Genomic DNA, 24,112 nt, shown 5'->3' on the forward strand with positions numbered 1-24,112 from the left:
CATCAAGAAGGGAAGTCTTATTTTGTCTAACACAGTGTAAACATGTCTTTGTCACTGAAGACCCCTCAATAAAAAACAACTGCTCACATGTGTGTCATTGGTCATCAATATGAGCTCGAACCTGTTTATTTACATCCTTATCTGAGACTCTTCTAGTCTATATCGCCTCCATTGCTTGCATATATTAAAACATTACAGCCTGAGGGTGAGTAATTAAAAAATGTCTCACTTTCAGGGATAACCGTGCTGAAAAGGAAACCTAAAATGCACCAAGAATAATTTATTGTTTGACAAATTAAAACACGTTTTAAAAGAATGATTTTAAAGATTATCTATCTTTATCTATCTAGTATCTATGATAAGGGACATAAAGAATTGGCCTACTTTACATGCTCAGACTACACAACAGAAGAAAACGTTAAAAAATGATGATGTTTCTGATAATATGATGCTTAAAAAACAGAGCAATAATTACGAATACTGTGTTAAATATGAAATACAACTTGAAGAAACACAAATAGAAATGCATTGTGGGCAGTTGGCTAACATTGCATTAGGATTTGCAGCTTCTTTTATATTTTATATTTGCAGTCAATAAATCAGTCATCGGGATAAAGGTAATTATTCTGACCATATGAATTACGATTTTACCAATATACAAATCTGTTTTGTGTGTTGCCAAAAGGTTAAAAATTTGATTTGTCTTCAATATTTAATCAGAAACGCACAGAGAAACCTTTCTAATTCTCATTTTACAAAACTTTATTTATAAAAATCTATGGTACTGCACGTGAAGCTACGGCGCGGTGAAACCAGACTTTTTCCCCCTACGTCATTTGAGCATCCAATCATATTTCTTCCCACACTGCCTTCAGCCAATTACAGAAGCCGCTCATGTGAGAGTCAACATCGTACTAGGTTGTCGCTGTTCAGTGTTGTCATTTCCAAACATGTACATCATGTCCACAACTGAGAATTTAATATTTTGTCCTGATTGTTGATTTTGGTCACGATGAGTAACCCTTGTAGAGAAGTCATCACTCTTCAGTTGGGACATTATTCAAACTTTGTTGGGACCCACTGGTGGAATTTACAGGTGAGTAGCGGCTAACGCTAAGTTAGCTAGCTAATGTTAGCTTTGCATGTGTTGTCAAACTTTAGAGACAGCACTCGGAGTTGTAGTGATTGCTAATGCTAGCAGCACAATGAATTTGCATTATATAGCCATTTTAACAGACAGAGGACTTGTAATATAGCTAAACTGCCAATTGAGTTACGTTGTAAAGATATGGTTAAGTTAGCTGCAAAGCTTATTATAGCTAACTTTGCTTATTATCCATTGAAATGTTAGCATGTCAGATTATTGCATCTTTCAGACGTATATTGGTGGGATTTTCTATAAGGATATCCTGATTTAATATGTCACAGGGTAACTTAAAAGAGATTATGATACATATAGAAATTAGCCTCTCCTGCATCCAGCAGAAGATAAAGTCATTGCTAGTAAGCTAGTTGATGTTTATTGTTTAGTGCACGTACAAAAGCCCAGCCGAAAATAAGAAATACGACACCAGAGGTACAGTTGGTGAAACATTTGTCTGAAAACAGCATAGCTTATTTAATACAACATTACATTGAAAAAACGGATCCATATCTCCTATCCAAAGCACTAACAAATTCTGCCCCCAAATTGTCTGTGTTCTTTTCTTTTTCATTATTTTGTATTATTTATGTTCGGTGTGGAGCATAGAGCTTAATAGAGCATACTCTGTGACAGATGAATGATGAAGGGCTTATGTGTCTTTGCAGGATGCGTCTTTATCATATGATCCCGAAACACCACCAGGTGAAATCCAGAGTGATGTTGTGTTTCGAGAAGGACAGACTCTGGGTGGACATGTCACCCACACGCCTCGCCTCATTGCCATGGATCTCAAAGGTAAACTCTTTTAACATGCTTTTATAAATGCTGGATTTTGAAATCTTGTGTTTTTGATAACAAATTAAATAGCTTATAAAAGGTTTTGTTTTTGTCATTCAAATTCCTTTTAATGGTTTCAGTTTCAAACAGTAACTTTGACGTGTTTGATGTTGAGTAATATGATTTACCTTTTTTCTGTTTATAACAGGAAGTCTTCGGACTCTACGGCAGGAGGGATGCCTGTACGACCCTGGCAAAGACACGTCTGCTGTCACATGGTAAAAAAGACTAATAATTAAATCGTGAATTACAAAGTAAAATAAGCCTTTAGGTTTTCAGATTTAAGTTCCAACACATTTACAGTGCAGAGTCTCAATATGAAACTAAACACTCAAATTGTTCCTTTCTTTATAAAGAATTTATCACCTGTGTTGAAACCAAGAGTCTTTGTACAGACCATTTTTAATAAAGATGTGTGCTCCACCTGGCAGGGATGGAAGCCTCATGATGCACGAAGAAAGTCCTCTAGTGAAGAACTCCTTTCTTGAGGATCTTGAGAAGTTAGATGTGAGTATTTGTAACTCTTCTGTCGAGTTATAGTAATGATGTTGTAAACATTTCATCATTCTCACAGCTGTTTTTGTCTCCAGAAAGGGGAGATCATGACTGAAGCAGATTTTTACTCCAGTCCCAAGCCTCACTGCTCTGGTAAGAAATAACACTTTACAACCTGCGTGATATAAAATGGGCGTCAAGCATGGCAGCGACCAACTCTGAAAACTCTCACACCAGCAGGTGCAGTGAGTGTGAATACTGTGAACAGCCAGCTGGCTCGAGTCCAGAAGGCCTATAGGCTGGAGGGCAGTGTGAAGGTGTGGTCCGACTTCCTCAGGATCCACCTGCACCCTCGCACCATCTCCGTCATCCACCAGTACAACCATGACGGGTAAAGTACAACAGCAACGCCTCTTACACTTTGTTGAGCAAAATTAGGGCAAAGCTTACGGGATTACATTTCATGATAGTGGGATTATTTTGGACCATGGGAAGAAAAAACATATAAGGGAGTAAATCTTTGAGTTTCTGTATCATTGTTAGTTGTATATTACAGCAAAGGTGATAATGCGTATGAACAGATCAGTGAGGTCAGATTAATGAATCATTGCAAGAGAGAGCACAGGATAATAATTAACAGATAAAAGATAAAGCAGCATAAAGAAAACACTTCGCCATCCGTTCAGTACCTGCTTTTCTCCAGTAGATGTCAGGCTTTACGTGGATCTGAGATTGAATGGCTGCTCTCTTTGTTCTGAATTGCTGACCCTGTAACTGCCCCACAAACAGTGATGTCTAACACTTTCACAGCTGATTACTAAGGCCTGATGTTACATCACAAACTGGTCTGTATTTGTATTTAAAGGACAGAGTTTTAGTGTTATATTCACTGCGTTCAGTACGGCTATACATATGTATTTATGTGTGTGTCCAGGGAGGCTCATCGTTTGGAGACTTTTGGTCAGGGTGAGGCTCTCCTGCAGGGGTCGGTGCTCGAGGACCTGGAGGACAGACTGCACTTCTTTGTAGAGGAGTGTGACTACCTTCAGGTAAGTCATTTCTTTTACTGTAACTATGAAAAAAGTCGTTGGATATTCCAGGTTTCAAACTTTGCTAAGTGTTTAATTTCTAACTACTCCAACAGTTTCACTCAGCTGCTTTTCGCACATCTTCCTTTGTCCTTTTTATTACGTCTCCTCTCTCTACGTCTGGTTTTCCTCTCAGGGTTTCCAGGTTTTGTGTGACCTGGCTGATGGCTTTGCAGGCCTTGGGTCAAAGGTCACAGAGATGCTGCAGGACTCTTATGGAGGAAGAGGCATCCTGACCTGGGGGTTAGCGCCTGTCAGTCACCCCAATTCAGTGAGTCACACATTCATTATCTCCCGTTAATGCTTAAGGTTTTGTTAAAGCAAATGTTGTCTGAATGGGCTTTTTTTTCTCCTGTTCAATCAGACTCCAATGAAGGACCTCTACCACATGTTGAACTGCATGTTAGGGACTGTGAACTTGGCCAATCACAGCTCCTTCTTCTGCCCTCTGACCCTGCGTGGTGGATTTGGCAGACGGCCCTCCTCCCCTACAGCGTTCCCCCTCCTGACCTATGATGTGAGCTTCTAATACTTACGTGTTTCAGGAGATGGTTAACAGGTTTTATTGACTTAAGATAAAACCAAATGTACACAATGTCTGAAATACAGCTGTAAAATTAGAGTCTGATCTTGCTGTTGTTTTTCTTTATCTCTCTCCTGTCCTCTCTTCCAGCCCTCGCTGTGGTTCCACTCCAGCGCGGTCCTCGCCCTGGCCCTCGACGCCCTCACTTTGCCTTACAGGCTGAGGAACAACAGCATCCCCATGTGGCAGGTGGCAGACACACTGGCTGTGTCTGGCAGAAAGGTACCTGTTGCGTTTTGCTATGTTAAAGTCTTTACAGAGGAGGCTGTAAATTTAAGGTGAACGCTGTTATTTAAATTCTAGGTGGTGGCTGCTTACGGTGCCGTCCCCTTTCCCATGATGCACGGCAGCTCTCTTCCTGACGCCCTGAGCGCCTGCACAGATTCCCTGCCGTGGAAACCTCTATCAGCCTGCTCTGAGTCTGGTGACGGTCGATGCTACGGCCAGTGGGCGACGCTCAAAGGATTTGAGGGCCAGAGACTAATCAGGTCAGAATGCATGATTTAATTTACAATCTACCATGCATCCAACATGTTTTATTTCTGTGGAGATGCTAAAACATTAATTAAAAGTTAGAAATCTGGGTATCAAGTTGCAGATTTTGCCGACATTTTCGTAAAAAATCAAACCAAAAGAGCTCTTAGAAACATGCAGGCATTAATCTCTTTTTCTTCCCCTCAGCTCTCTGGCTCCAGGGATCAAACCGCCCACTCATCTGCACAGCCTCAACAGTGGGGAGGACATCCTGACCTCCTACATCAGATCCTTCTATCCCACAACTCCTCTGTGAGTCTCCACACGACCACATGACGTTAAATCAATCGTTTTACAACTTCTAAACAATGTATATTAACTCGTTACTGCTCTTCTGTCTCCGTCTTCACCCTCTCAGAGCTCTGCAGCTGGTGTCTTCTCCCAGTAAGCTGACGGCACCTTTCCCTCAGATATTCAGTCAGTCTGTCGGTGCTCAGGGCTTCCTGCAGTGCCAGCCTTCCCCGCCCGGCTGTAAGCATATTTCTGCTCCACTTTACTTATGGTCTCATTTTTTTAATAAGTTGTATACAAATTGGATTTGATGGTTTTAAAAACAATCCCTCCTTATATTGCAGCTCGGGCCCCTGCTGTCTCCTCCGCACCCGTCATGACGTCCCTCCAGTCGAGTCCCGCACTCGGCCTGTGGCTGTCGGAGCTGCATCGTGGTATCAGCTCGTTCGACATCCGCCGCGTGGCCCCCAGCTTCCTCTCCCAGGGGCCCGAAATGGCCGATTACGAGGAGACCCTGGAGCAGCTTCGCCAACTCTCCCGGTGTTACCGCGATGACAGCGGTGGTGTGATGCGCTCGTCCTCCGAGGAGGATGATGATGACTGACACCGGCACACTTAGCATCTGAGTCAAACGCCTGCTTCGCTCAGCCCGCATGCAGACACAGGGAGGTTAAGAGGAGCTGTGCCTGAGAAGGATGAAGACTAAATAACACGCTACAGCAAGAGATCAAAGTGTGATTAAAGTTACTGAGCCTGCAAGACACAGATGAGCGAATATTCAGAAGGTAGATCTCTAAAAGAGACAGGAGTTGTAGCATCACGAGACTGAATGGACTGTGGTTACATTATTCAACTGACTGTATATGTGTAATGTTTTTATACTAAGTGCACACTATAAAATAACTGTATTTACATAAAGAAAGTTGTTGTCACACTTCTGTTTTGGGCACAGGTTGCTTTCCTTAATTCAGCTGACAGACTTAACAGCACAGATGTTGACTCGATGCACTTTAACCTTGATGTAATTTAGGAAACCGCTTAATTCATCTCATCACATGAGCCCAAAGTGAGCAGCCAAAAACAGCAAAATGCCAATTTTATTTTAAAGCTCCTGTGAGGTTTTTTTGCTGGTTAAACAGACTGAAATTAAATCTGATTAATTTATAAGACCTACAAAAGCAAACCAGACCATCAGCGACAACATTGATTATTTCTATATAGTTACTTTAATGCCTGAAACTGCTGGCAGGGGGCGAAGAGATTAACTGCACGCTGCCTTTGTTTAAAGTTTAAAGTGAGTGATACATACAACTGTTAATGACAGCAAGATTTTGATTCCTCACAGGAGCTTTAGAAGATTTAAGGCCAGTGACCATGCATGCTTTGTATCCGGAATAAAAAATCCTCAGCAACAGTTTGTTTTTGCTCCCATTTTTCACGAGTTAAAACTAATTACCTCATCGATGCGAACAAGTCTCATTTCTCTTCATGAACAAAGTATGTTCAATTGGTGTTCAACAGCATGATTATGACACAGATGTGCCTTGGGGCGGTTCACAATAAAAGGCATCTCTAAAATGTGCGGTTTTATTATGCTACATAATGACACACATGTCCAGATGGCTGAAGAGAAAGAAGCTAAATGGGAAGCATCAGCTGATGTAGTCACGTGTGGTTTTTGGGCTTTTATTCTGACGAGTGCAAAGACAGTTTAAAATATGTTGTTGGGAAGCAACACTCCCAAACATACAATACTGGAGTGTTTTGATAACTTTCGTCACCCCTACTGTGTATATGGCATTGAGGGACAAAAAACTACAGTGCACTTGCTTACAGTGATTAAGGAACCTGTTAACTAGTGCACTTGTGCGGCTCATGATTTGGTATTTGTAGTTTTTGGGCTTATCAATGCTTGTTTTAAGTCTTTTCATGGGACCATTAAATAGCTGTATCCTTGTAGAATGACTCCCTACATTAACCTGTTGACCTTATTAAATCAGAGTTAGTTCCAGAAATCCAATAAAGGAAAAATAAATGGTCCAACTATATAGAAATGGAAAACTAGAAGCATTAGGTAGTCATAACTACTGTAGATTGCCACACAATATTCTGGTTTATTCACAAATATAAAGTCAAGATGTGTTTGCATGTAGAAGACAAACAATCCTGAGAACTCATGATGCTAAGATTTACCATGAGAGTACAATAGCATGCTACCTTTTGAAAAAAAACCTCACTGACTTTGAACATCAATAAAGAAACAAATCCAATGACAAATGTAGAACAGGCATTTTTAATCCAAAATAAAACGGTACAAGGATTCCACAGAAGGTGAGGAGATGCTCGAACATTTTCCCACCCAGCACTTTGACAAAACAATATGCTTCTACGTTTGATTAAAAAAAGGCTAAGACACATACCATACCATCATTGAAACTTATAAAACTGAGATCGCACCGTTATTTTACAAACACCTCCATACAAGACAGCTCTAATGAAAAAACGTGTTGAGTAAAAGTCAAATGAAGTGGAGTCGCATGTGCATAAAAGACATCGAGCAGAATGCCTGGTATTCTACAGCTATTTATTAAAAACAGGAGGCGGGGGTAGTGTTGAGGGGTCCGGGGAATGTAAATGGAGGACAGGGGGAGACGCGGGGATAAGGGCTCGAGACAAACAGTCCAAAATCTGAACTAAGAGCGGGAACGGGAGCGAGAACGAGACTGGGAGCGGGATTTAGAGCGGGACTCTGAACGGGAGGCGGAGCGGGAGTGGGAGCGGGCTTTGGCAGGAGTGGGGGAACGGGATTTGGATTTGGACTTTGATTTAGACCTGGCTCTGGATTTGGAATCAGCGGGGGAGCGTGAACGGGAGCGAGAGCCCCTCTCGGGCTCTGCGCCCTCGTCATCACTCTTGGGCGGCTCGCGACCCTTGGAGTCGGATTTCCTGGAACGATCTTTGATTCCTGACCTAGAGCGAGACCTGGAGTGAGAGCGAGACCGGGACCTGGAGTCGTCCTTCTTGCTCTTCTTTCCGTCTTTCTTGTTCTTTTTGCTCTTGGGGCTGCGACTCCTGCTGCTGTCCTTGTTCTTCTGAGCACCGTTGCTGCGCTCCTCTTCCTCCTTCTTTCCCTTGACCTTGTTCTTCTTGCTACGGGATCGGCTGCGGGAGCGGGAAGCAGCTCTGTGGACAAAATCAGACGGAAGAACCTTTTTTATCTCATGCTGAAAAACAAATAACCACACAGGACTTATTCCACTGCACGTACAACCAGAACTTATCAGACTAAATCCCCTTTTCGAGGCAGTCTTTACATTTCTTCATCATAGACTATTCTTGACTTAAAAAAATAAATAAATGTATTGATATTTGAGAAGCCATGGAGGCCTGACATTTTGCCTGTCACAGCCAACATCAACTCTGGATGTGGCAGGTGCTGGGTGCTAATTTTACTCCCTGATGGGGACAGAGGCAGTGGAAAAAGCACAGCTGTAAATATCAGGCTACTGCTTGTGGTCACTAGCTGCAGGCCACATGTCCACCAGTGCGGGCACCTGTGCGCTCTCTTAGAATTGTACGCATCTATTTAAGGAAACATGCGCTCTCAGCTTACTGTTAACGGGCCACCAAATGCCAAAATCTAAGTGTGGTTTTTATAGACAGCTGCTGAGATATATCATTGTTGCTGTATGTTGCCATGTTATACCCAGCGAGATAGAAGAAGCACATTTTGAATTGAAAATTAGCAAATCTATCATGTGCATTAGCTAATAACTAATTGAAGAACTGCTTCCAAATGCTTCACCATTACTATATACCCCTTCTGATAGAGTTTGGATCTCTCACCTGGAGTGGGAGCGGCTGCGGCTGCTGCTCTCACTGCGGCTGCGGCTCTTGCGAGACCGGCGGCTCCTGGAGCGAGACCTGAGAAAACATTTAGTATTAATTGGGACATTGTTCACCATTACTCGAATTAGGAATCCATCATTTTGCATCAGGAAGTCATGTATAATTCGACAGATGTCTCACCTGGAGCGGCTGCGACTGCGCGAATAAGAGCGTCTGCGTTTGGCTCCGGGGCGGTCCTCAATGAGCCGGATCTTTCTTCCGTTCACCTCTGTGCCGTCAAGCTTCTCCAGAGCCCTCTTCATGTCCGAGTAGAGCCTGAACTCTATCACCCCCTCGTTCCTCCGACCTTTGTGGGTGTCAGCGTAGGTCACCTCTCCCGCCTGCCTCATGTAGTCCTTTAAAGAAATGGGAAAACGCATTATTTTCAATTGGTCAATTTTTGGCAACATGCATGGAAGTAAGTCTGAAAATCCACGTTGTAACTGTTGCATCAGTTCTGCAGAATTGTGCTTCTTGTGAAAACGTAAAGACCTCACAAGTTATGTGTGAAAAAAGAAAATAAACGACATACCTTCAAGTCCTGCCAGCTGCAGCGGCTGGAAAGATTCTCAACAATGAGCCGATAATCTGTCCTAATAGGTGGACCATATCTGTCTCTTCCCCAGCGGCCATATCCACCTTTTAAGGTAACAAGGAAGGGAAAGGAAAAATGAGCGCCCAAAAGAAACAGAGGTGGTGCATTTATACTAAACTCCAAGCTAAATGCTACAATAAGTCAATATTCACTTGGGAAAAGGAAACAAAGAAGGGGAAAAGCAAAAGTGAAAAAAGACTTACAAAAAGAAAAAAATAATATTTATTAAATCCTGAAAAAAAAAGTTCTTAAAGCCTAATCACTATATTAAACAATTGTAGCTTATTAAATTTTGGATAAAAACAAAAGACCTACTTAAATTACAAAGGAAAAAAAACAAATTGAAAAAGCATAACTGCTTGAGGAAGTACTTACGGTGAACTAAAGCAAGTTTCTAAGCTATCCTATCTAAAAACATTGCACTGTTACAAAACATGTTCTTTTTTTTCAGGCACCTATAAGAGCTGAACCCACATCTGTTCCTAACCCCATGGCATCCTCACCACCCGGCCTGGGCCTAATGGGAAAAGCGGTCTTCATTCACAATGGCTCCCTTTTTTGGTCTGCCCAGGGGCCCAGAATGGTCAAACCACACTCTTGGAAAGGGGGGACACCATGGCCAGCAATAGGGGCAGGCAGTCAGCAAAGGACTCTTTCAATTAAAACATTGAGGTTCTTTGTTAAATCTTTACCTTTAAATTGACAATCATTTTAAAATAAAATAAAAACGGAATAAGACATCAATAGATTACAAAATATTTAGCAATGAAAGAGTTATTTTTACAGTATTCAAATTAAAACATTTATATCCTTTCCATCAGTAAGCCATTTCCCCATCACACATTGACATTTAACTGCATTTCCAATCCATCATATGGAAATCCAATGTATTGGTACAAGTCATTGGTGGCTCTGGTGCATACAAATTTAATCATGTTATGCAATGATGAGGACGCCTCCGCCTTCAGTTCGCCAGGTGACAAAACTGTTAAGTGCCGTAGTAAGTGGTGCTTGTTCGCCATCTAAAGACTTATTTGCAGGACAAAGTGAAAGAAAATTGCAGCTCTTGAGTGCCCTATCGAGAAGCTAAGACACGCCTGTATGTTAAACAGGCCATTGGAAACCAGGAGGGGGCATTGAGACCAGAACAAAAGCAAAACCTGATTAAAAAAAGATTACGGGTGTGGATGGACGAGTCCGACTCCCAGACCATCAAAGCTGAAATGAAACAACAGTCTCCTTTCTAAGATGTGTAAATTAAGTTCTCTGTTCACAAAGATGCCTATTCTCTACAAGCCATCTAGAACTTAAATGCCATTACTTTCATTGACACAGCTTTGGTGTCTAGGAAAAGACTGTCTGCTTTATCAAATTATTACAACAAGTACTTTGATATAAGTTGAATGCACATCAGCCACCAAGGACAAGCTTGCAATTTTGCCCCTTTATAATTTAGATCACAGGTTCCCTGTAATGAATGAAATCCCTCATCAATGAAATTATTAATGTGAAATCAACACAATACTTTATTGAACACTTACTTCTTCCACCACCACCGCCGCCGCCGCCACCACCACCGCCACCATAACCTCCATCACGACGGGGTCCCTTGGTGTGCTCCACAATGACCCTTTCCCCACAAAGCTCCTTGCCGTTCAGGTCATACACAGCATCGTCTGCGTCTCGGGGGTCGTCAAATTCAACAAAGCCATACCTTCAGAAGAGAAGAAACAGTGTAGAGGTACGGTTAAAACAAGGACCAAAACACCTGTACATAATGTACAACCTAAAATAAAGTATTAATGCAAGAGTCAAGAAAAACAAAAATGTTTGCCCCAGGTCACACTGCATTAAAGACATGTTATTCAGCAGTGGGCCCACGTTGAAATCTAGACATTGCAATAGACAACTGTTACTTTTGGTTTCAGATACATTTTGTTTGTTCAAATAAATGCTAAATACTTCTGGGTGGATACCGACCTTTGTATCAGGTTTACTGACTTGAATTATTACTAAGGAAAGGGAATATGGGATTAAGAATGTTTGTAAAAAAGTAAAATCCGATTGCATTGCATCTGAATTGTATACCATACCACTTACTTTAATAAAATATTTCATTTTTAAAAAATACTTCTGGTCTGGTCAATAAACAGAAATTGCAAATGATTAATTGTGTAATCAAATGCATTGTTGCGATCCTTTATTATAAACCGAATACGCTTGGTTTTGGACGGATGGTCGAACAAAACACGCTAATGTATCCTCCTTGTGCTTTATTTTGGTGGTAATGGCAAATATCGGACAAATTTCTCAACTATTTAACAGCCAATAGATCAATTAAGAAAATAATAGTCTGAATCTGATTAACCGATAATGATCGTTGCAGCAGCTTTAACAGTGGAACTAAACGTTAATCGAGTTAGGGGAGACTACTTCCTTTATTGGGTAATTGCAAGGTAACGTTAACCTCTACATCTAAACGTGGAAGCTAAGCTAAGGCAGATTTAACAGAAGTCTATGCAATAAGGAATGCACTTAATAAGTACAATAGGTTAAACACGACTGTAACTGAATTTGCACTCGTTAAGAAAACTGTTTGCTTGTAATACACACAACCGCCTGTGACATTGCCACGTCTAATGTAAGCTAACATTGGCTAACGGTTGTCGAGAGAGCGCTTATATTTCGGTGAAACTCGCCGATTCTAGCAGTTACTTTTATTTAATCACGTAACAGAGAAACACACATTAAAAAGGATCACCTTTGCATTATTAAGATTCGGCTATAGATCACAGACTCTACGTTTTTCGTTGATGAATATTAATCACACATGCTAGCTAGCATAAGCAGGCCGCGCCTGCAGCAATCAACCAGGCCCAGGCTGCATGTCATTTCGACGGTGCGGCCTGTGCAGACGATAGCTTCAAAAAATAGACCAAACCTTACCCATTTTTCAGGTCGACTTCGAGTATCTTCCCATAGCCTTTAAAGAACCTCTCTACGTCCTTTTCCCTAGCTCTGTAGCTCAATCTTCCTATATAAACCCTCGACATCTTGTTAGCTTGTGCGTGCTACCGAAAGACGGGAAACGAGCACACAGAGAGGAGGCGCGAGGCTGCAAAGATACATACACGCGCTCCTTTCATACAATAGGTCGTCTCTAAATTGGGCGTGTCTTGGGGTTGTGGGTTCTATTGGCCTGAGTTTAGACTGTCAGGTAGTCCTTTGTTTCCGCACAACCGGTGCTGAGTGCTGTAGTCAACTGAATATTTAAAGCAAAGAAACCGTATTTATTTTAAGTAATTTATAACGCAGAAATAAATTATAATAAAATGTTCTTCTCATTCTCTAAACGACTGGTTCCAGATGTTTTGGACAAAACAAGTAATTTGCAAGACATAATTTTGGGGTATCAGACATTGTAATTGTAACATTAAATCCTGAAAATAATGATAAGTTACACCCCCTACCCTCTGTCTATTTATCTATGGTAACACAAAGGCTACAAGTGAATATGTCTAATTAAAATGTGTTGTGTTTGTTATTCAGAATAGTGTTTTAAAAATTCCATAATTAAAATAGGTTGTGTTTCTTATAGCTCCCATTCAACAGATATTGCAGACAACAGGTGTATTTGATATCTGTAACCACCAAATCTACCTCTATTAACAACTCTGTTGACATAAAAATAGAGTGAAACAGTGAAAGAGCTCATAAATTCGGTTGACAGTCATTTAGAAGATACTCGACTTTGTCTCAATAAAATCTATTAAAAAATCACCACCTCCATGTCGAGAATAAAGTCGAAAAACAATGTTGAGAAAGTTACAATAAAATAAAATAAAAATAAAAACTCCTCAGGTCCATCAGATATCTATATATTATTTCATGGTATCATCATGTCTTATACATTAATGTGACGAAACTCTTTGAAGTGTACCAGGTTAAAGTGGAGCTACATCTAACTCATTTATACTCTGTAGAGTAATTTAATCTGACATTGATTAGAGATTACTTTATTCTCAACATTGTTTTTCGACTTTATTATCAACATTTGGACTTGAATTTCGTTATTTGGACTTTATTCTCGACATTTTGACTTTATTCTCAACATTGTTTTTCAACTTTATTATCAACATTTCGACTTTAATCTTATTATTTCAACTTTAATCTCGAAATGCAAAAAAAGAAACCTCCTTCCTTTTATGTTTTTTTCTTAATGTGGCCCTAATACTCTGGCGTATTTACCTGTCTCCATGTTAGAACTAATAAATAAAAAAAACAAGGTAATATGTCAACAGAGAAGCAGAGTAGCACACACCGATGACAACAAAACATACGCATATTGCACATAAGCCCATAATCTTGACGATTAATCGGTCAGTGTTCTTTCGAACGTGGTCTTTAAAACTTGAAACCTGTCAGTCCCGGATTTTGCGACCTGTTTCTACACGCATTAGCCGCGGTGGGCGGGGCTTACAACCACGCAGACGAGGATCATCATTACAAACACACCAGCTGCTCTTCTATGTGGCTGTTTTTTTAACTTTAAAGGCAAACACGTTTTCCCATCACACCATGCTTGCGACGTTTTAAAGTTCCTCATTTTATTGAGTTAAACCTGCTGCTGTAATGTGAAAGTATTGGTAACTTGTCTTCAATGGGTTGAAGAATGTGAAGTCGCTTTAGGAGGGAAATAACGGTACGCGACGTTAGCCGAATTTTAGCTTGGCAGCAACAGGTCGGTTGGTTAACGGAAAACGGTTATGGAGCGCGCGACTTTTTCAAAATACTCCTGGATAGATTTCGCCTTCTCTGTGATAGGAGTTTGTACATTTTTGGTGGACTGGGGCTCGGATGTATGGGTGGCCACCGAATTTTATTGCCGTGGGGACTTTTTCTGGTTCGGGGTGCTGGTCGGCCTCATGGTCCTGTCGTCTGTCGTGGTCCAGATGTTCAGCTGGTTCTGGCTCAAGTACGACCGAGAGCTGCCCGGGTTCAGTGCTCAGACCGGAGGAGGAACCGTGCTCTTCGGGGACCAAGTGAAGCTGTCCTGCCTGTTACATGTGCTGCAGCTGGGTTTCCTTTGCAGGTAGATCAAATATTGTGTTAATATTAGACATTCAAATAAGACAAACCTAATGCAGTTAACCACACGTTTTGTGTCTCAATATGTGGAAAGCGTTTCAGCATCAAGTTCCAGTAAACACCCAGCCTGTGCGAAAGCAGTCCAGTAAATGCAGGGGCATATCAAAGGTGGATATAGAAACTACACAATGAATAAAGCAAACAGACAAAAGTTAATAAGATAAAAGCATTAGATTAAAAATGAAATGCAGCTTCCTACAAGTAGATAGATACTGACACTACATATTGATGAAAAACTGGATATTCCTACAGAGCTGATCATGCAAGCAAGCAAGTAAGTAATAACATGCGACAGGTTCTGTAACCGTAAATGTGAATTTCAGGTTCTGCAACTAGCAAATCCAGTGACTCAGGGGACAACTTAGTTGCAAAAAATGCACAAATAATCAGTTAATGAGGCACGAAAATCTCAAAGTATGGGTGAGTCAATGCATCATGCCAGATTGCATCTATTCACCTTTAAAAGGGTGTGTTTAGCAGCATTGTAGCGTGTGATCATTGCTGTCATTTGCTCACAACCAGCCCCTTTTCACCCATGCAGGCACATCTCTGCCATAAGACAAGGCTTCAGGGTTTGGTGGCGGAAAGAGGAAGGCTCAGAGTACGCTGTTTACCTGACACATGACCTCAGCATGCTGCGCCTAATCGAGACTTTCTGTGAGAGTGCTCCTCAGCTCACCCTGATGATCTATGTCATGCTGCGCACAAACAGGGCCAGGACTGTTCAGTGTGAGTTCGCTTTATTTCCATTCTACAAAAAAAAGCTAACGTTTACAGCAGTGGTAAATGTGTGAATCAAATCTCATGACCCAGTTTAGGTTGTTAAAACACGTTATCTGGGTTGTGGTAAGTCAACACCACAAATGTGTGTTGCGTTCATTTCCTCTTGGTTGCGTGCACTGATGGTTTAACTTCTGTTTTTGCAGTTGTGAGCATCGCTGCATCAACCACTTCCATAGCCTGGATGGTGGTGGATTACCACCGCTCGCTGCGCTCCTTCCTCCCAGACAAGGCCAAGCAGGGCTGGGGTTCCTCTTTAATCTACTTCCTGTGGAACCTGCTGCTCATCGCCCCACGTGTGGCAGCTCTCGCCCTCTTTGCCTCGGTCCTGCCCGGTTACATTGCAGCCCACTTCTTGATGCTGTGGATCGTCTTTGTGTTATGGGCCTGGCGACAGAGGACAGACTTCATGGACAGCGTCAGTGGGGAGTGTCTCTACCGGGCTACCGTAGGGCTCATTTGGTACTTCAGCTGGTTTAATGTAGCTGAGGGTCGGACCAGAGCCAGGAGCATCATCTACCATTCCTTCATCACCACTGACGGAGTAATCCTGCTGGTGACTTGGTGGTGCTACAGGGACCCTGTGCAGACTGAGTCGTACGCTCTCGCTCTGCTCATCACTTTACCTTTCACCTACCTCCTGGGGCTGCTCTTCAAAACCCTCTACTACTGCTGCTTCCACCCCAAGCTGTGGAGGCCCCCGATGAGGGACCCAGGGCTGCCTGACGATCTGCCCGATGCAGAAGTGACCTTTAGAGACTTTTCCATCCAGGACGGAGCCATGTCCACTCAGCTCCTTAACAAAAGGATGGCCTTCTGTGCTGCTCATTTTTACTCGGAGCAGGGAGTCATTAGATACACTGATAGAGAAGAGTCTACACATCTTTGATGTCTGACTTTGTGTGTGTTACGGCCAACCCTTTCCTACTGATAAATGTTACCTTCTGTGGTAGTGAAAGACTGCTACAACCTCTCTCTAGACTGTTTCCTATTTCTGCTGCAAATTCACCTGATGTCCAGTATACTTTGAACAAAAATACAGACTCAAACGGTACTTTAAACTAAAGGTGGGCATCACATATAGTATATATATTGCGATAAGGTAATTCCTGGAATTCCTTTGACAAATCAGACAAATGAAAAATGCCTGACAGATCTAGACACTCTGTCACATGGATGCAAACGGCATATAAACTTCCATTGTAGCCATAAAGAAGTCTTGCTCTTTGATCTGCGACAGGATAACACCACAGACATAAAGGGACAGCTGCTACAGTATAAACAGCATCTGGTTGTTTACAAATTCCTTCTTCTTCAGGCGAACCTTTTCATCATTCTCAACTACTACTTGAAACTGGGAAACTTTTTTCTGCTATTTTGTAAACTAAGTGAAGTGTTCGGTTTATATGAAACATTTTCTACAAGGCTAATATGTTTTGTAATCTTTATAAATGGAGTACATTTCTACATGTAAAAAATATGAGCAAAGGGTTTTATTGTTGCTCTTGTGTGAGCACCCCAAAAATACACACTTGCAGGACTTAAGAAAATTACCTTTACCGTTTTATGAAAACAATAGGGACATATATATAATATCGGCGGCGATATTCAGCATTTTGACGCATATCGGCATCAGCCTTTTTTTTTTTTTTTTTTTTTTTTTTAATCCAACGGCCGATAAGAGATCAATTTAAAACTGGGTTATTTTTCTCTGATGCATATGCTTAAAGGCACTTAAACAAAGTTCAAAATTTTGACGCCAATATTTTCACTTTTACTGCAAATGAATATCGGCTTCAAATATCGGTTATCGGCCTCCTTGACTACTAATAATTGGTATCGGCCCTGAAAAAACCATATCGGTCTATCTCTAAAGGTAAATATTAACATATACACTGCTTTATGCATAAAACCATATTAAATCATAATGATAAGGACGATCATCAACATTTTGCTAAGAGGTCTGACAATTTCCTCAATTTGAAGTTTTTAAATTTTAAGTGAATATAAAAATAATATAGTGTTTCTGAGGTTTTTACGTGACAACAAAAGAAGGGCTATCTAAGTGTGTGTGTTGTGTTTTGGTCTTGTTACAGATGCTACTCCTGGAAGCTATTTGAAGGACTTTGAATGTAACCATAAGCTCTCCTTTTCTAAGATTGTGTACTGTTACTGTTTGAAACAGCATTTGTAGACCACTTTACAGGGAGCTAGTTTTTATATTATGATATAGATTTTGTGAAAAAGGTGCCAACTCTTTACATGTTAACTTACAGATGACATCACTGAAGCTTTAGGTATCGGAAAGGTACAAACACTCGTGTTACTTTTACTCACTCATCCAGTGTTTGTTCAGCTTGTTTCTTCTGGTCAAACATCTTTGTTTACTGCAATTTTAGGTCAGACTTTTCTCTCTGTGTGTTGACTTTTGCCGCACAGCGTTATTTTAGACGGCGCATGTTTAATTTAAATCTCATCAGATGTTCTCAAAGTTAATCAAGTTTTGTTTTACGTCTTTTCATTCATCAAATGTTCCTACAAAATGTTGTAGATCCACTTCTTTGCTACTGAGCTCTGCTGAAACCAAAAGTCAAGGTCAGGGCTGGTTGTTAATCTTTTACCTCATTTGCCTTGTGCAATTATTAAAGTGGTAACGCTGTTGTATCATCTGTGATAAGCTGTGTTAATTCTTGTTGCATGGACACTTCAGACTGTATGTAAAGGTCATTTTACACCTCAGGTTTTTTTTTTAACAGTAAAGTAACTGAATTTAAAAATGTGAATACTGTATGTCTCAATTGTTAAAGTGACAGCTTTTAGTTTAATTGTGTTCACGTGTTATGAAACTAATCCTGCAGTGTGCCTTTAAGAAACCCTTAAGGAGGGTCAGCTGGTGGGAGGGGTTAGCCAGTATTTGAATACTGAACTTCGGATCTTACTTTCAGTCTTTCAGGCCCTTTGAAGAGACGTGTAAACAGCTCAGACTAAAGAATGAAGCTGCACAAGAAGCAGGCAGTTTAAAGAGGATATGAGTAAACGTTACTTTGACAGGCACGATGGGTGTGTTTAAGTACTCTCCAGTAGACTTCCTCTTCACTTGTTTGGGTCTTGTGTTTTTGCTGCTCGACATAGGGCTGGATGTTTGGGCTGTTGTGTCTCTGTACCAGGAAAAGGCCTACGTGAGCCTCGGTATCCTGCTGCTGTTTCTCGTGGGCTCATCTGTTCTCGTCCAGGCCTACAGCTTGCTCTGGTACAGCTACGAGGACTACAGGAGGCAGACATCGGTTGAAAAGTGGCTGAGTAAGGGACAGCTAAAACTCCTCCATGTGCTGCAGCTGGGAATCTACTTCAGGTAGTGTAAGCTTCCTGTTACTACAAATACAATGTTGGTGTTTTCCAGTTGCCTCAGGTTGTTTGTCTTTCTGTAATAGTGTGTGTGAAGTAATGTGTTAAAACTGAGGTTGTATTTGTTTCGTTTATCCTCTCCTGTGGCTTTTGTTATCTGACAGCTACACCCTTATTGGTCCCCGCCTGTTCATGGAAGTATTTCTGTTTCTGGGAAATTAATGAACAATCCCATGTGCAACTATTGTCTTCATACACACTCACACTGTGCTGTTGCTTCCAGACAAGGGTGCTGTGCATGATGTGTAGTTTGTACAGCTCTGTAAAAACATGACAATAATTTGACAGTCAATTGGTCATAACCTAGTAAAATAGGGATGCATGATATTATCAGCACGTTTTCAGTATCGGCAGATTATGGCTTGAAAATTACATATGGGCATCAGCAGATATGTCATTTTTCTGCCGATGAAACAACGCTTTAATTATACCTAAATGCTCGCTGATTCCATAAAAAAAGAATAAAAAATATGGCATTTTGTACATAAGTAGTTTTCTTATATTGCCCATAAGCGAATTTTGATAATAAATTGAGGGGTTTTTTTAAGCTAAATACACAACTCTAAAATATATGATTATGGGGTTGTACATGTTACTATTTCTTCCTTTTTTATTCCCCTATGACAGTATGCTGAATATATTTGCACGGCTGACAAAACAGGACATTTCAGGACGTCATCTTGGTCTATGGGAAACAGTGATCAATAGTCTTCCCTATTTTCTGACATTTTATGGACCAAACTTGCAGAAAATTATCGACCAATTAGTTAATTAGTTAATAAAAATGATGGTTAGTTGTAGCCCTGATTGGGATTGGGATAGGGATAAAAAAATAAACCTACATTCCCTCTTTATTATCAGTATCACCCCTAATGGTGTCCCAATCAGGGCCATGCAAATATATTCAGCATACTGTCATAGGGGAATAAATAAAGAAGAAATAGTAACATTTACAACCCCAGAATCATATATTTTAGAATTGTGTATTTAGCCTTAAAAAAATCACTCAATTTCTTATCAAAATTCGCATATGGGCAATATAAGGATACTGATAATAAAGAGGGAATGTAGGTTTAGTTTTTGTCATATGCTACTAGCAGCGTAATATCTTCATGATCACATCTGGGGATTATTAGTTTTAAATACGGAGTTTTCATTCTCCTTTTATCTTCCTTCAATTTCTTCAAAGTATTCAACTTCCTGTTTCTACTTTCTGTTTCTATTTCATGTTACGGTGACTTAGGGAGAATGTGGGATGATGTAATCAAAGAAAACATTAGGTGAAGTCACCCCCTCATATGAATGACAGGATGTGTTTCAGTTCCTCGTAATGCCGTTCATGACACATCTGGTATTTTAGCACAACAGTAGCATTTGTTTTGTATGTATGACTCAGGAGTTCACACCAGTTTCCTATTTTACAGTTGATAAACTGGTCTTTTATCCTCCTGTTAAATAAAGCAAATTCAATGGTCATTACCATGGTTTTAACTTTGCGTCTTCTTCTCAGGCACGCAGGTGTGGTGGAGATGTCCGTACGCAGCTACTTCTCAAGGATCCCGGACCCCCCTAGAGACGTTGCCGTTTACCTGAGCCATGATCTGAGCATGCTGCGGCTCATAGAGACGTTCTCGGAGAGCGCCCCGCAGCTTGTCCTCATGCTGACGATCATTCTGCAGCAGGGCCATCTCGACCCTGTGACAGGTGCAGTATATGTCATGTGTTACATCGTGCAGATTTGGGGAAGAAAAGTGTGTGACTGTTCACACATATGAAGTCATGAGTGATTAAAAGGGTGAATAATTATTGAATGATAATGTAACTCAAGTATTAAACTACAACCACCGAAGTAGAAAATGTAAATGTAACTTTTTTAAGTATCCGTTTTTAAGGGCCAAGTGGAATCATAAAAGTATACTTATTGTAGTACTTAATATTTTTTGTCGAGTTCAGAAATCTTCTCCAAATGACCCTTTAAAAGCCTTTATTTAAAGGGGTCGACAACCAAATTCAAGGGTGTTATCATCAGGGGAAGACCAAGATGCTCTGAGCCATACATTTGATCACAGCAACAAAACAGATGACAGATAGATGCTGGGAAATTTTCATTTAAAACATGTGACATAGTGGTGGCCTGGTTCCATTTCCACATCCATTTCATACGGCTTGTAGTTTCATATCAAGTTTGTTTAATGCAGAAGAATTTGCCGATTTCATGTCAGCCATCTTGGTTGTTTACAAAAATGCATCAACAGTGCTAAAACAGGCCCCATTTTAGATCAACGGTTGTGATTGGCCCAACCTTAATCAGGTCAGTTGGAAATCCATCTGAACTTGTCGGGATCCATTTGCATGCGCAAATAAAGATGAGCTCACCGATGCATCTACTTCCTGGGCTCGTCGAAACCTGGACAAATTAAACCTAACACCATCTGTGTGAGATGCAAGGAGAGCTCAAGCCCGCAAATGTGCTTCCCTTTAATAAGAACTATCTCTTAAAGCAGAGTTCAAAGCAAACCCAGAGCAGTGTCCTCTTCATTGGCCCATCATCGAACAATTCTAGGTGACCGTCTAATCTTGAGTTTTATTGCTGAAACAGTGCTGACTATGCAAAAAATACTACATCTCAGGTTAACTTCATGTCTGGATCTCATTCATTTACTCTGATTTCTCCTCCTCCTCAGTGTTGAAGGCAATCGGCTCGGCCTCAGCCATCGCCTGCAGTGTGACCATGTACCACCGCTCCCTGCGCTCCTTCCTGCCCGACAAACACGTGCACAGTTTCATCTCATCGGTCGTCTACTCTCTCTGGAACCTGCTCCTCATCATGTCTCGCATCACCGCCCTCGCCCTCTTCGCCTCCGTGCTGCCCTGCTTCATCTTCGCCCACTTCTTCTGCTCTTGGCTGGTTTTATTGATTTTCGTCTGGCGATCCGAGACGGACTTGATGGATGGCCCCGCTGGAGAATGGCTCTACAGAGCCACCGTCGGCCTCATTTGGTATTTCGACTGGTTTAATGTTGTGGAGGGAAAGACGAGGTACAGGACTCTGCTCTATCATGGGTATATCCTGGTGGATATTTTCCTCCTCTGCAGTTTGTGGTGCTGGAAGATGAGCACAGAACCGCCCTATTTTGAAATCCCATTCTTGTATGCTATAATCATCGCAGTCAGTGTCGTTGCAGTTTACATATTTGGCCTCTTTTCTAAAATCATATATTATAAGTTCTACCATCCAAACCTTGACAAGGAGGAGCTGAAAGGTGACGCCCCTGAAATGTCCCCAACTGCACTGGGTTCAAAAACATTGATTGAAGACGTGCCAGACTTCGGCGCTTCACCCTGTGCAGGCATGACAGTTTTACGTGCCACGGACATAAGCATTGAAGATCGCAGTTTGCCCGGCCCACCAGCACCCGTCGCTACATACTGCAATAAAAGAATGAGGAAGTTGGCCGAGAACTTCTACTCCTGACCTGCATCACTTGACATCCACAGGACATGGAGGAAGAGACACAGTCATGTAGACACTCAGTGGAGAAGCATCTGGGGGTTCTGTGGGACAGAGAGGAATATCACCTGGTCCACGATAACACACGGATGCATCCTCACCGGAGACAAAAGCAGGTTTCTTTACAAAGCTGACAATCATTATTTAATGTGTTGTCCTTTAAGTCACATGCCCCACAATCGTTCATTACTTTCACTTTTAAATAAAGCTAACCCCAACAACGCCCACGTCACTTATCACATCTGTTTGCTAGCCAGCTCTAGTTTATCAGTACAGTAAATAAAATGGCTTACTGAAAGGTCAGCACATGACGGCGCGGTGCTGCATCAAGTCTGCTGACTGTGTTTCAAGCTTAGTCGTTCGCTTCTTGATGAGACACAATGCTTGTCAAAATTAACACCATCTACATTCCTATGTAGCTGTTTATTTTATTGTTTATTTATTATTTTTCCTCATTGTTTGTTTCTAGAAATGTAGTACCATGTCTGATTATGTTTAATATTCTTATGTTTACTTAATTGTTTAAGAAAGCAGCCTTCTGAGTAGCATCGCTGATTCATGATAATGATATGAGGAGTTGGATGTTGAAAGCTAATAACCTTCTTCCTGTCGCCTATAGTGAATCATCTGCATTAAGAAACGTCTAATTATCACTAAATTAAACATGTTTTCTGATTTAAACTTCTGACTTGGGATAAAAGCCAACTTAACCAACATTTCATTTGTATCCAGTCTGATCTTGCTTGATTTGGTGTCGGCATCAGTCTCAAAAATAGAGCACGTATAGGCCGGGCTCAAATCAAAAAAGATCCCTTCAATGAAAAACCGAATGTGCCTAAGTTGACATTAAAAGTTGACATTTTTTCCGAGTAGTATTCTATCTATGGTAGTTTTTATTTGTGATTGTGGCACTTGTTTCAGATTGCCTAATTTAGCCAAATGGATTTACTGGAAACGAATATAATATATACATATATAATATATATGTAATGCAGCATTAATAATTGTTATTACACTGTAATATGGACGAGTATTACACAAACCTTTCCTTAAACAGCCCTGTATGTACATTCCTTTATCAAGAACCAGTCTTAACAGGAAGCTTAGTTAAGCAAGATCACGTGAGAGGGAGTGATATTGCTGCGGCCTACGTGCCTACGACTGAATCACAGCCGTGCTGATAATCATCACAACCTCCAGTGTGATGTTGCTTTCATACAACAGTCACACAAGCTGCAAATAGTAGCAAAAAGTAATAATTAACAGATTATTGTTTGCTCCACAAACTCAACTTGTCTACAACTTAACTGAAAAGCACCCCAAACGTTCTCCTGCACTCTGTGTCTACAGGTTACCACAGACCAGCTGTTTCTCATCATGTGCATTTACCTGTAGGCTTTAATTTATCCTGATTATGAGTTACCAGCTTGATCAATGCAGACGTACACGCTCTGCTGTGATGTTAATTAACAGTATTCAGAACACTTGGCTGAGGCGGAGTGATACAGAGTGAAAAGTCCCAGTGATGTTGTACTCTATATCAGCACTCATGGAATGCCTCTTATCCAATCAGATTACTTGGTCGAAACTAACTTTTGTATAATTATATTTATACCACATTTCTTTGTAAACATGATGTATTTTGTATTTGTTTTATACTTTTACAGTAATAAATATCAATGAACACTACGTGTGAAGCGGTTTGAAGTTTATTTACACTGTACTGAGTGTCTCAGGTACACAGGGAAACCTTACAGGACTGTGTCGAGGTCCCAAACAGCTGCTGAGGGGAAAATGGTGATTACTGTCATTAAATTAGCATTGATTATAATATGATATTGTTGAGTTTACAGGATCACATTCAGGCTCGACA

The 24,112-nt window shown here is 41.0% G+C and overlaps 4 protein-coding genes across 6 annotated transcripts; 3 read left to right on the top strand and 1 right to left on the bottom strand.

Annotated features, from left to right (window-relative positions):
• The first annotated feature begins 978 nt into the window (after window positions 1–978).
• On the top strand, window positions 979–6,472 carry msto1 (misato mitochondrial distribution and morphology regulator 1). Of its 2 annotated transcripts, none has more exons than XM_069681497.1 (14): window positions 979–1,096; window positions 1,810–1,939; window positions 2,130–2,199; window positions 2,413–2,488; window positions 2,572–2,629; window positions 2,714–2,867; window positions 3,411–3,525; window positions 3,701–3,835; window positions 3,929–4,081; window positions 4,238–4,369; window positions 4,451–4,635; window positions 4,829–4,933; window positions 5,040–5,152; window positions 5,257–6,472. In XM_069681497.1, exons 1-14 carry the CDS (start codon window positions 1,013–1,015, stop codon window positions 5,514–5,516), a joined length of 1,770 nt encoding a protein of 589 aa, XP_069537598.1. In that variant the 5' UTR covers window positions 979–1,012; the 3' UTR covers window positions 5,517–6,472. The 2 variants fall into 2 exon arrangements, with proteins under 2 accessions (XP_069537598.1, XP_069537599.1); XM_069681498.1 differs by having other exon boundaries at window positions 2,717–2,867.
• A 717-nt stretch (window positions 6,473–7,189) lies between these two features.
• Window positions 7,190–12,494, bottom strand: srsf4 (serine and arginine rich splicing factor 4). 2 transcript variants are annotated; one of them, XM_069681265.1, is made up of 6 exons: window positions 12,342–12,494; window positions 10,937–11,109; window positions 9,333–9,439; window positions 8,942–9,156; window positions 8,759–8,836; window positions 7,190–8,095 (listed from the first exon to the last, which is right to left on the bottom strand). In XM_069681265.1, the coding sequence occupies exons 1-6, from the start codon at window positions 12,446–12,448 to the stop codon at window positions 7,606–7,608; spliced, it is 1,170 nt and encodes a 389-aa protein (XP_069537366.1). In that variant the 5' UTR covers window positions 12,449–12,494; the 3' UTR covers window positions 7,190–7,605. The 2 variants fall into 2 exon arrangements, with proteins under 2 accessions (XP_069537366.1, XP_069537367.1); XM_069681266.1 differs by lacking the exons at window positions 10,937–11,109; window positions 12,342–12,494 and adding an exon at window positions 9,851–10,930.
• A 1,667-nt stretch (window positions 12,495–14,161) lies between these two features.
• Window positions 14,162–16,212, top strand: xkr8.3 (XK related 8, tandem duplicate 3). The gene is made up of 3 exons (XM_069681986.1): window positions 14,162–14,487; window positions 15,085–15,272; window positions 15,470–16,212. The coding sequence occupies exons 1-3, from the start codon at window positions 14,162–14,164 to the stop codon at window positions 16,210–16,212; spliced, it is 1,257 nt and encodes a 418-aa protein (XP_069538087.1).
• Window positions 16,213–18,252: 2,040 nt separating this feature from the next.
• LOC138608999 (XK-related protein 8) lies at window positions 18,253–23,899 on the top strand. The gene is made up of 3 exons (XM_069681604.1): window positions 18,253–18,675; window positions 20,239–20,432; window positions 21,413–23,899. The coding sequence occupies exons 1-3, from the start codon at window positions 18,380–18,382 to the stop codon at window positions 22,201–22,203; spliced, it is 1,281 nt and encodes a 426-aa protein (XP_069537705.1). The 5' UTR covers window positions 18,253–18,379; the 3' UTR covers window positions 22,204–23,899.
• Window positions 23,900–24,112: the final 213 nt, after the last annotated feature.

The sequence above is a fragment of the Semicossyphus pulcher genome, unplaced genomic scaffold, assembly GCF_022749685.1.
Source record: "Semicossyphus pulcher isolate SPU_LCO1_2020_fin unplaced genomic scaffold, fSemPul1.0.p SCAF_5, whole genome shotgun sequence".
In the NCBI taxonomy this organism is placed as follows: Eukaryota; Metazoa; Chordata; class Actinopteri; order Labriformes; family Labridae; genus Semicossyphus; species Semicossyphus pulcher.